The 12,276-nt window shown below is 47.9% G+C and overlaps 1 protein-coding gene across 4 annotated transcripts in view; it reads left to right on the top strand.

Annotated features, from left to right (window-relative positions):
• Positions 1-12,067, top strand: part of LOC121303727 (tyrosine-protein kinase receptor UFO-like) — a 34,014-nt gene extending 21,947 nt beyond the window's left edge. For 2 of the 4 annotated variants that reach the window (XM_041234508.1, XM_041234506.1), the window contains 8 exons: positions 1,645-1,740; positions 2,334-2,411; positions 5,953-6,045; positions 7,159-7,280; positions 7,605-7,714; positions 8,361-8,520; positions 9,595-9,731; positions 10,028-12,067. In XM_041234508.1, coding sequence (XP_041090442.1) covers positions 1,645-1,740; positions 2,334-2,411; positions 5,953-6,045; positions 7,159-7,280; positions 7,605-7,714; positions 8,361-8,520; positions 9,595-9,731; positions 10,028-10,538 — 1,307 coding nt within the window. In that variant the 3' untranslated portion in view covers positions 10,539-12,067. The remainder of the gene's footprint in view (positions 1-1,644; positions 1,741-2,333; positions 2,412-5,952; positions 6,046-7,158; positions 7,281-7,604; positions 7,715-8,360; positions 8,521-9,594; positions 9,732-10,027) is intronic. The other 2 variants (XR_005947861.1, XM_041234507.1) reach the window with 2 other exon arrangements.
• The last annotated feature ends 209 nt before the right edge of the window (positions 12,068-12,276 follow it).

The raw sequence follows: 12,276 nt of genomic DNA, 5'->3' as shown, positions 1-12,276 counted from the left end.
CTGCGGCACTGTGGAAAATGCGACTCAGATTAAGAGATGTCTGCGTTCCTGCTGATGTCATTCAGCTGGAGAGAAACAAACAAAAAAAAACACAAGGGTTTCAGTCTCAGCAATGCTGGTGCAGATCCAAACACAACAGAGAGCATTCGACTGCTCCAAACACACAATCAGAGAGCATTTGACTGCTCCAAACACACAGAGAATCAGAGAGCATTCAACTGCTCCAAACACACAGAGAATCAGAGAGCATTCAACTGCTCCAAACACACAATCAGAGAGCATTCAACTGCTCCAAACACACAGAGAATCAGAGAGCATTCAACTGCTCCAAACACACAATCAGAGAGCATTCAACTGCTCCAAACACACAGAGAATCAGAGAGCATTCAACTGCTCCAAACACACAGAGAATCAGAGAGCATTCAACTGCTCCAAACACACAGAGAATCAGAGAGCATTCAACTGCTCCAAACACACAGAGAATCAGAGAGCATTCAACTGCTCCAAACACACAGAGAATCAGAGAGCATTCAACTGCTCCAAACACACAATCAGAGAGCATTCAACTGCTCCAAACACACAGAGAATCAGAGAGCATTCAACTGCTCCAAACACACAATCAGAGAGCATTCAACTGCTCCAAACACACAATCAGAGAGCATTCAACTGCTCCAAACACACAATCAGAGAGCATTCAACTGCTCCAAACACACAATCAGAGAGCATTTGACTGCTCCAAACACACAGAGAATCAGAGAGCATTCAACTGCTCCAAACACACAATCAGAGAGCATTCAACTGCTCCAAACACACAATCAGAGAGCATTCAACTGCTCCAAACACACAATCAGAGAGCATTCAGCTCCAAACACACAATCAGAGAGCATTCAACTGCTCCAAACACACAATCAGAGAGCATTCAACTGCTCCAAACACACAATCAGAGAGCATTCAACTGCTCCAAACACACAGAGAATCAGAGAGCATTCAACTGCTCCAAACACACAGAGAATCAGAGAGCATTCAACTGCTCCAAACACACAAGAATCAGAGAGCATTCAACTGCTCCAAACACACAGAGAATCAGAGAGCATTCAACTGCTCCAAACACACAAGAGCATTCAGAGAGCATTCAACTGCTCCAAACACACAGAGAATCAGAGAGCATTCAACTGCTCCAAACACACAGAGAATCAGAGAGCATTCGACTGCTCCAAACACACAATCACAAAACAGACAGATGCGTTGAGATACCGTGACCATGCTCCAAACACACAATCAGAAGCATAGCATTGTAAAGCACAGAGAGGTCTGGTAAAGCACAGGGAAGCATTGTAAAACACAGAGAAGTCAAAGCATAGGGAAGCATTGTAAAGCACAGAGAGGTCTGGTAAAGCATAGGGAAGCATTGTAAAGCACAGAGAGGTGTGGTAAAGCATAGGGAAGCATTGTAAAGCACAGAGAGGTCTGGTAAAGCATAGGGAAGCATTGTAAAGCACAGAGAGGTCTGGTAAAGCAGGGAGCATTGTAAAGCACAGAGAGGTGTGGTAAAGCATAGGGAAGCATTGTATAGCACAGAGAGGTCTGCTAAAGCACAATTCAGAGAACACTGTTCTTCTCCCTGTCTTGTCCTGGCTGCTGCAGTGAACACTCTGGGCATCAGCGACGAACTCAAAGAGAAGCTGCAGGATGTGATGGTGGATCGACACAGACTGACACTCGGAAAGACACTGGGAGAAGGTACTGCATGCTCCTTCCCTCCCTCCCTCTCTTCATCTCTCCGTTTCTCCCTCCCTCTCAAACACACACTAGCAAAGACACTGGGAGAAGGTACTGCATGCTCCTTCCCTCCCTCCCTCTCTTCATCTCTCTGTTTCCAAACACACACTAGCAAAGACACTGGGAGAAGGTACTGCATGCTCCTTCCCTCCCTCCCTCTCTTCATCTCTCCGTTTCTCCCTCCCTCTCAAACACACACTAGCAAAGACACTGGGAGAAGGTACTGCATGCTCCTTCCCTCCCTCCCTCTCTTCATCTCTCCGTTTCTCCCTCCCTCTCAAACACACACTAGCAAAGACACTGGGAGAAGGTACTGCATGCTCCTTCCCTCCCTCCCTCTCTTCATCTCTCCGTTTCTCCCTCCCTCTCAAACACACACTAGCAAAGACACTGGGAGAAGGTACTGCATGCTCCTTCCCTCTCTCCCTCTCTTCATCTCTTCGTTTCTCCCTCCCTCTCAAACACACACTAGCAAAGACACTGGGAGAAGATAATGCTCCCTCCCTCTCTCACTCCGTTCTCATCGTTCCTCTCGTCGTTCTTCTTTCTCTCAGGGGAGTTCGGCTCTGTGATGCAAGGGCAGCTGAGTCAGGAGGACTACGTCCTCAAAGTTGCCGTGAAGACCATGAAAAGTGAGGAAACATCAGCACTGCTGTAGCATCTCTGTGTGTCTCTGGATGAGCTGTTTGCACCTGCAATGAGTGTCTCGCTGTCTCATTCACTGTCTCTGCAGTAGAGAGTGTGTGACGTTAGTGTCTCACTGTGTCTCTGCAGTAGTGAGATTGTGATGTTAGTGTCTCACTGCAGTAGTGAGATTGTGATGTTAGTGTCTCATTGTCTCTCTCTCTCTGCAGTAGTGAGATTGTGATGTTAGTGTCTCATTGTCTCTCTCTCTCTGCAGTAGTGAGATTGTGATGTTAGTGTCTCATTGTCTCTCTCTCTCTGCAGTAGTGAGATTGTGATGTTAGTGTCTCACTCTCTCTCTGCAGTAGTGAGATTGTGATGTTAGTGTCTCATTGTCTCTCTCTCTCTGCAGTAGTGAGATTGTGATGTTAGTGTCTCATTGTCTCTCTCTCTGCAGTAGTGAGATTGTGATGTTAGTGTCTCATTGTCTCTCTCTCTCTGCAGTAGTGAGATTGTGATGTTAGTGTCTCATTGTCTCTCTCTCTGCAGTAGTGAGATTGTGATGTTAGTGTCTCATTGTCTCTCTCTCTGCAGTAGTGAGATTGTGTGTTAGATGTTAGTGTCTCATTGTCTCTCTCTCTCTGCAGTAGTGAGATTGTGATGTTAGTGTCTCATTGTCTCTCTCTCTCTGCAGTAGTGAGATTGTGATGTTAGTGTCTCATTGTCTCTCTCTCTCTGCAGTAGTGAGATTGTGATGTTAGTGTCTCATTGTCTCTCTCTCTCTGCAGTAGTGAGATTGTGATGTTAGTGTCTCATTGTCTCTCTCTCTGCAGTAGTGAGATTGTGATGTTAGTGTCTCATTGTCTCTCTCTCTCTGCAGTAGTGAGATTGTGATGTTAGTGTCTCATTGTCTCTCTCTCTCTGCAGTAGTGAGATTGTGATGTTAGTGTCTCATTGTCTCTCTCTCTCTGCAGTAGTGAGATTGTGATGTTAGTGTCTCATTGTCTCTCTCTCTGCAGTAGTGAGATTGTGATGTTAGTGTCTCATTGTCTCTCTCTCTCTGCAGTAGTGTGAGTGTGTGATGTTAGTGTCTCATTGTCTCTCTCTCTCTGCAGTAGTGAGATTGTGATGTTAGTGTCTCATTGTCTCTCTCTCTCTGCAGTAGTGAGATTGTGATGTTAGTGTCTCATTGTCTCTCTCTCTCTGCAGTAGTGAGATTGTGATGTTAGTGTCTCATTGTCTCTCTCTCTCTGCAGTAGTGAGATTGTGATGTTAGTGTCTCACTGTCTCTCTCTCTCTGCAGTAGTGAGATTGTGATGTTAGTGTCTCACTCTCTCTCTCTGCAGTAGTGAGATTGTGATGTTAGTGTCTCATGTCTCTCTCTCTCCAGTAGTGAGATTGTGATGTTAGTGTCTCATTGTCTCTCTCTCTCTGCAGTAGTGAGATTGTGATGTTAGTGTCTCATTGTCTCTCTCTCTGCAGTAGTGAGATTGTGATGTTAGTGTCTCACTGTCTCTCTCTCTCTGCAGTAGTGAGATTGTGATGTTAGTGTCTCATTGTCTCTCTCTCTCCAGTAGTGAGAGTCATGATCTCCGTGTCTCTCCCTCCCTCTCTCTCTCTGCAGTAGTGTGACTGTGTGATGTTAGTGTCTCAGTCTCTCTCTCTCTGCAGTAGTGAGATTGTGATGTTAGTGTCTCATTGTCTACCTGCATGCTCCTTCCCTCCCTCCCTCTCTAGTCATCTCTTGTCTCTCTTCTCCCTCCCTCTCAAACACACACTAGCAAAGACACTGGGAGAAGTGTACTGCATGCTCCTTCCCTCTCTCTCCTCTCTCTCATCTGAGAGTCGTTGTTAGTGTCTCCCTCTCTCTCTCTCTGCTAGCAGATTGTGAGACACTGGGAGAAGTGATTAATGTCTCCCTCCCTCTCTCACTCCGTTCTCATCGTGATGTTAGTGTCTCGTCGTCTCTTCTTTCTGCTCAGGGAGAGTTCGTGCTCTGTGATGCAAGTGAGCAGCTGAGTCAGGAGGACTCTCTCTCCTGCAGTAGTGAGATTGTGAAGACCATGAAAAGTGAGGAAACATCAGCACTGTCTCTCTCTCTCTGCAGTAGTGAGATCTGATGTTAGTGTCTCTGGATGAGCTGTTTGCTCCTGCAGTAGTGAGATTGTGATGTTAGTGTCTCATTGTCTCTCTCTCTGCAGTAGTGAGATTGTGATGTTAGTGTCTCACTCTCTCTCTGCAGTAGTGAGATTGTGATGTTAGTGTCTCATTGTCTCTCTCTCTGCAGTAGTGAGATTGTGATGTTAGTGTCTCATTGTCTCTCTCTCTCTCTGCAGTAGTGAGATTGTGATGTTAGTGTCTCATTGTCTCTCTCTCTGCAGTAGTGAGATTGTGATGTTAGTGTCTCATTGTCTCTCTCTCTGCAGTAGTGAGATTGTGATGTTAGTGTCTCATTGTCTCTCTCTCTCTGCAGTAGTGAGATTGATGTGTGTCTCTGTCTCTCTCTCTCTGCAGTGTGAGATTGTGATGTTAGTGTCTCATTGTCTCTCTCTCTCTGCAGTAGTGAGATTGTGATGTTAGTGTCTCATTGTCTCTCTCTCTCTGCAGTAGTGAGATTGTGATGTTAGTGTCTCATTGTCTCTCTCTCTCTGCAGTAGTGAGATTGTGATGTTAGTGTCTCATTGTCTCTCTCTCTCTGCAGTAGTGAGATTGTGATGTTAGTGTCTCATTGTCTCTCTCTCTCTGCAGTAGTGAGATTGTGTCTCATTGTCTCTCTCTCTCTGCATGTTAGTGTCTCTCATTGTCTCTCTCTCTGCAGTAGTGAGATTGTGATGTTAGTGTCTCATTGTCTCTCTCTCTCTGCAGTAGTGAGATTGTGATGTTAGTGTCTCATTGTCTCTCTCTCTCTGCAGTAGTGAGATTGTGATGTTAGTGTCTCATTGTCTCTCTCTCTGCAGTAGTGAGATTGTGATGTTAGTGTCTCATTGTCTCTCTCTCTCTGCAGTAGTGAGATTGTGATGTTAGTGTCTCATTGTCTCTCTCTCTCTGCAGTAGTGAGATTGTGATGTTAGTGTCTCATTGTCTCTCTCTCTGCAGTAGTGAGATTGTGATGTTAGTGTCTCATTGTCTCTCTCTCTCTGCAGTAGTGAGATTGTGATGTTAGTGTCTCATTGTCTCTCTCTCTCTGCAGTAGTGAGATTGTGATGTTAGTGTCTCATTGTCTCTCTCTCTCTGCAGTAGTGAGATTGTGATGTTAGTGTCTCATTGTCTCTCTCTCTCTGCAGTAGTGAGATTGTGATGTTAGTGTCTCATTGTCTCTCTCTCTCTGCAGTAGTGAGATTGTGATGTTAGTGTCTCATTGTCTCTCTCTCTCTGCAGTAGTGAGATTGTGATGTTAGTGTCTCATTGTCTCTCTCTCTCTGCAGTAGTGAGATTGTGATGTTAGTGTCTCATTGTCTCTCTCTCTGCAGTAGCAGTAGTCTCATTGTCTCTCTCTCTGCAGTAGTGAGATTGTGATGTTAGTGTCTCATTGTCTCTCTCTCTCTGCAGTAGCTATCTGCACACGCAGTGAGATGGAGGATTTTCTTCGGGAAGCTGCCTGCATGAAGGAATTTGATCATCCCAACGTCATGAAACTGATCGGTGAGGGAGACCCTTTATACTGTACAGCAGTGTGTGTGTGTGTGTGTGTGTGTGTGTGTATGTGGGGGGGGGGGGGGGGGTCTATGATTTACAACACCCTTTCTCAAAGTTCACTGCTTTGGTATCCCCCTGGTAAAAGCACATCACAGTGCAGTAAAGCGGAGTTGAGATTTTAAGATGTCTGTCCTAGAATATGTCAACTGACAAACATTTAAGTTTAAGAGATTAGCTTTGTATTGACTGTATGCATGTTAGAGCACGTGTAGGCATGAGAATGGGCTGACTCATAGCTGACTAGCCTCAATGTACAGACACATGTACAGATATGAGGAAGGCTACAGGCTGAGTGGGGGTCTTATGAAATCATGATTTTTTATTTTTACAAACACCCTGTCTCAAAGTTCACTGTGCCTCACGGCTTGGTATCCCCCTGGGTAATAAGCACATCACAGTTGCAGGAAAGAGGAATTGAGATTTAAGAGGTTGTCAGAAACATTATGTTTTCCAACTGACAAAACATTTACGTTGAAGAGATTAGCTTTGTATTGGACCTGTATGCATGTTTTTAGAGCACGTTGTCGGCATGTGAGAAAAAATGGGCGTTTGACAATAGCTCTTGACTGCCTCAAGTACAGACAATGTACCAGATAGTGGGGAAAGAGGGGTACAGGCTGACTTGAAGAGGCGATCAAGCCAAGGGTAATACATCTGATAAAGGAGGCAGCACTGAGCTGTGGACTGGTTCAAATAAGAACAGGGAGCGAAGACGAGGAATGGAAACCCCCTGGCATCGCTTCCCAGAATTAGGGAGGGGGGGTAACACGATTTCCACATCATTATCAATTGACACTAAAAAGCAGAACTTTTGGAATAAACAGAATTTGTTTGAAAAGCTGACCTTGTGTTTATGTTTATGATGTATAGATATTTCTACACGACATTGTGTCACACCTTGCTTTTACAAATCTGTTCTTATGAGCTTCCTATTAATAGGAAAGTCCGAATTTGAGGCCTGACCTGGGTTTTAATCTTTAATTCTAGTAGCAGCTGTACTTCATTACTGTGCCCTGTTTGCTGTCCTCTGTACCCCTGTTCACTCCGGTCTCCCCCCAGGCGTATGTCTGCAGAATGTGGAGAGTGAGGGGTACCCCTCCCCGGTGGTGATCCTGCCCTTCATGAAGCATGGAGACCTGCACAGCTACCTGCTCTACTCCCGGCTCGGGGACAGCCCTGTGGTGCGTATCGGCTATAGGGGCTGGGTGTAGAGGGGACTGGCTATAGAGGGGACTGGCTATAGAGGCTGGGTGTAGTGGGGACCGGCTATAGGGGCTGGGTGCAGAGGGGGCTGGCTACAGGGGCTGGCTGTAGAGGGGACTGGTTATAGGGGCTGGCTGTAGAGGGGACTGGTTATAGGGGCTGGCTGTAGAGGGGACTGGTTATAGGGGCTGGCTTGTAGGGGGCACCTGAGTCTTTCTCAACCCTAGCAGAATCTGAAGTATGAAATAGCTGTTGAGTTTGTGTGTCAGTCAGTCTGACCCTGCTGCTCCCCCCCCCCCCAGTACCTGCCTGTGCCGATGCTCGTGAAGTTCATGACGGACATCGCCCGAGGGATGGAGTATCTCAGCAACAAGAACTTCATTCACCGCGACCTCGCCGCCCGGAACTGCATGTGAGTGACGCGCACGCACACGCGCACACGCACACGCACGCAACCCTTTAAGAAAAAATAAAACCCCTTTTGAACAAGCTTTCATTTTCAGCACGGCTGGAATGGTAGTAATCAAACCAGAAAACAAGTTTGATTTTAATCATAAAACAGTATGACTGTTTATATTTAACAAAGGGTGTAGCTCTATCTATTTTAATATGCTTTACCAGACCTCTCTTACAGTGCTTCCCTATGCTTTACCAGACCTCTCTGTGCTTTACAATGCTTGCCAATGCTTTACCAGACCTCTCTGTGCTTTACAATGCTCCCCTATGCTTTACCAGACCTCTCTGTGCTTTACAATTCTTCCCTGTGCTTTACCAGACCTCTCTGTGCTTTACAATGCTTCCCAATGCTTTACCAGACCTCTCTGTGCTTTACAATGCTTCCCTATGCTTTACCAGACCTCTCTGTGCTTTACAATGCTCCCCTATGCTTTACCAGACCTCTCTGTGCTTTACAATGCTTCTCTATGCTTTACCAGATCTCTCTGTGCTTTACAATGCTTTCACTGTGTTTTATCACACTTTGCTGTGCTTTTACTATGGGACACTTTTCTAAGGTTGTACATTCATGATCTTGTCTGACTCGATCCCTCCCCCTGCAGGTTGAATGAGAACATGACGGTGTGCGTGGCTGACTTCGGGCTCTCTAAGAAGATCTACCACGGAGATTACTACCGGCAGGGGCGGATCTCCAAGATGCCGGTGAAGTGGATTGCCATCGAGAGCCTGGCCGACCGGGTCTATACGAGCAAGAGCGACGTGGTGAGTTCGGACCGGGGACGTCCGGTCCAACCAGCCCGAGCTTCAGAACCGAAGCTTTACCAAGATCAAAATCCGCTTTATTTACTTCTCTCTGTGTCTGCTGTGTAGGGCGTACTCTGTCTGCCTGTCCAGCTATCTGTGTATCGCACACCAGCTCTTTCTCTCCCTCTCTCTCTCTCACACCCTCTCACTCTCTCTCACACTGTCCCTCTCCTTCTCCCTCTCGCTCTCCCTCTCTCTCCCCCTCTCTCACACCCTCTTACTCTCTCTCACACTGTCCCTCTCCTTCTCCCTCTCGCTCTCCCCCTCTCTCACACCCTCTCACTCTCTCTCACACTGTCCCTCTCTCTCTCTCCTCTCTCTTTCTCCCTCTCTCTCTCCCCCTCTCTCACACCCTCTTTCTCTCTCTCACACTGTCTCTCTCCTTCTCCCTCTCGCTCTCCCTCTCTCTCCCCCTCTCTCTCACACTGTCTCTCTCCTTCTCCCTCTCGCTCTCCCTCTCTCTCTCCCCCTCTCTCTCTCTCTCTCTCTCTCACACTGTCCCTCTCCTTCTCCCTCTCGCTCTCCCTCTCTCACTCTCTCTCTCACACTGTCCCTCTCCTTCTCCCTCTTGCTCTCTCCCTCTCTCTCACACATTCTCCCTCTCACATTCTCCCTCTCACTTTCTCCCTCTCTGTCACTTGCCCTCTCTCTCACACTCTCGCTCTCCCTCTCTCACTCTCTCTCTCACACTGTCCCTCTCCTTCTCCCTCTTGCTCTCTCCCTCTCTCTCACACATTCTCCCTCTCACATTCTCCCTCTCTCTGTCACTTGCCCTCTCTCTCACTCTCACACTGTCCCTCTCGCTCTCCCCCTCTCCCGCCCCCTCTCTCAAGCTCTCCCCCTCTCCTGCCCCCTCTCTCATGCTCTCTCCCTCTCTCTCACACTCTCCCCCTCTCCCGACCCCTCTCTCACGCTCTCCCCCTATCTCACACACTCTCCCCCTCTCCCGCCCCCTCTCTCACGCTCTCCCCCTCTCTCTCACACTCTCCCCCTCTCCCGCCCCCTCTCTCACGGTCTCCCCCTCTCTCTCAGTGGTCGTTCGGGGTGACGATGTGGGAAATTGCTACCCGGGGTCAGACCCCATACCCCGGCGTTGAGAACAGCGAGATCTACGACTACCTGCGACAGGGGAACCGACTGAAGCAGCCCCCCGACTGCCTGGACTCCATGTAGGTCACCCCTCCCTTCAGCTGCAGCTCCGGGCAAACGCTCAGCATCTCCCTGCAGAATTACACTGCTGCTTCACTGAGCCGAATGAAATCTGCTGAATAATGTCACGTTAGCTTATTGAATTACACTTTCCCATAGACTTCATGACAAAAAAATATGACATTTTGAAATCCAACATGAAATACTGCTATTATGGCTTCGGGTAGACACTTGCGATATCGTTTTGTAGTTACGTGATTATGTTAAAATTATCTTCATGTGGTTATTTTTTATTTTTTTTAATCTCCCCTCACAGCTACGCCCTGATGTTCTCCTGCTGGCTGCTGAGCCCCAAGGAGAGGCCCACGTTTGAGTCGCTGTGCGGCGAGCTCAACAAAGTCCTGGACGAGCTGCCCAGTCTCCAGGAAGGAGAGGAGATCCTGTATGTGAACATGGAGGAGCCCGCCAGGGGGCCCCAGGGCCAGGGGGGGGACGAGGCCCCGGAGCTGGGGGCCGTGGGGGGCCAGGACCCCTCCGACTGCCTCAAGGGGCCCCCATTCTCCCTCCTGGGCCCCCCACTCAAGGGGGGCTCCTCGGTCACCTCGGTGGATGTGCACCACGGATCGGGGAGGTATGTGCTGTGCCCGGCCCAGCAGGAGAGCTCCAAGATGCTGAGAGCAGAGTCTAGGGAGAGCCTGGGGCTGGGAGAGAGCAGAGAAGGGGGAGAGGGGGAAGAAGAAGCAGACGAGGATCTCCGGCCACCCCCTTCCACGCCTCCACTGGGAGGCCACGCCAGCCGCTGCAAACCCAAAGCCCCATGGCAGTGATGGGCACTCAGCTGGTACCTGTGGAGCCTGAGCTGGTGTCAGAGCGGGTTGTGTGGCACAGCAACCCCTGAGAACTGTGTTATCCTTTCAGGAGAACTGATCGATAGATTTACTGGGACCAATCGCTAGACCAGTAACTTCTCTGCTTTGCTTCTACAGCACAATCACTGGGATAGAACTGATTGATATATACTGGGACTGATCGCTAGACCAGTAACTTCTCTGCTTTGAAATACTAAAAGCAGCTCAGAAAATGACAAACGTTTCAACTAGAGCTCTTTCTCAGTGCCTTCACTGCCGTCCCTTTTCTCAAGTCGCTGAGGCAACTGGTAACACATAACTGGGACTGGCCAGACCAGTAACTTCACTGCTTTCCTTCCGCAGTTACTGGGAGAGAATGGATGGACATGGACAACATGGGACTGATTACTAGACCAGTAACTTCAATGACTGACAGATTTCTGGGATTGACCAACTGACCACAAACTCCACTACCTGGACAACAAACTCAGCAAAGGCAAAGACAAATGTTTTGACGAGAAGTCCTTCTGAATGCCTGCACTGTACGGGAGCTGGGACTGACCCGCTGACCAGTATCTGAGTGACCAAACTCCTGTCCTTCACAATCTCGACACAGACGAAGATGTCATTAGGAATGGCCAATAACTTGACCAGGTGGATTCATCTATACTGGCAGTAGATTCCAGTACAAAACACACAGAAAATCATCCATAAAAAAAACGTCCAGACTCTCACAGCTCCCCAGTACTATCCCACTGTAAAACCAGTACAGTCCCCTATACCGTATCCCAGTAGCAGGGTTTGAAACAAGACTCCCACTGCATAGCAGATTGATCCATTCCTGGTTTCACTATGAGCTTAATGTTAAGACACATCTGAGTTTGGGTTCAGATCAGGGTTATGTAGCTGGGTTCAGATCAGGGTTCGGTAGCTGGGTTCAGATCAGGGTTAGGTAGCTGGGTTCAGATCAGGGTTCGGTAGCTGGGTTCAGATCAGGGTTCGGTAGCTGGGTTCAGATCAGGGTTAGGTTGCTGGGTTCAGATCAGGGTTAGGTAGCTGGGTTCAGATCAGGGTTCGGTAGCTGGGTTCAGATCAGGGTTCGGTAGCTGGGTTCAGATCAGGGTTAGGTAGCTGGGTTCAGATCAGGGTTAGGTAGCTGGGTTCAGATCAGGGTTAGGTTGCTGGGTTCAGATCAGGGTTCGGTAGCTGGGTTCAGATCAGGGTTAGGTAGCTGGGTTCAGATCAGGGTTAGGTAGCTGGGTTCAGATCAGGGTTCGGTAGCTGGGTTCAGATCAGGGTTCGGTAGCTGGGTTCAGATCAGGGTTCGGTAGCTGGGTTCAGATCAGGGTTCGGTAGCTGGGTTCAGATCAGGGTTCGGGTTCCCTTTGTCACTGCCAGACACATGGTACTAGAGTCTAAGAAGCTCACAAGCTTCTTTGTTCTCTCTATCCAGATCTTAATTACAAAAAATATATATATATATAATAATTATTAAGCACAGTATTAATGTGTTTTTTTTTTAAATGTATAAATGTTGAAATTATATTTTGCACTAATATAAATATATACTATATATATACACACATACATACACACACACACAATAGTGCAGGCTTTGAGTAAATTACTAATGATCATAATACATGACAGTACAGAAATGCAACATGTCTAAGACTTTTGCACAGCAGTGTGTGTGTGTGTGTGTGTGTGTGTACAC

This window comes from Polyodon spathula, chromosome 35 (assembly GCF_017654505.1).
Source record: "Polyodon spathula isolate WHYD16114869_AA chromosome 35, ASM1765450v1, whole genome shotgun sequence".
Classification (NCBI taxonomy): Eukaryota; Metazoa; Chordata; class Actinopteri; order Acipenseriformes; family Polyodontidae; genus Polyodon; species Polyodon spathula.
Note: the sequence above shows the minus strand (reverse complement) of the source record. Positions and strands in the feature narration are given on the sequence as shown.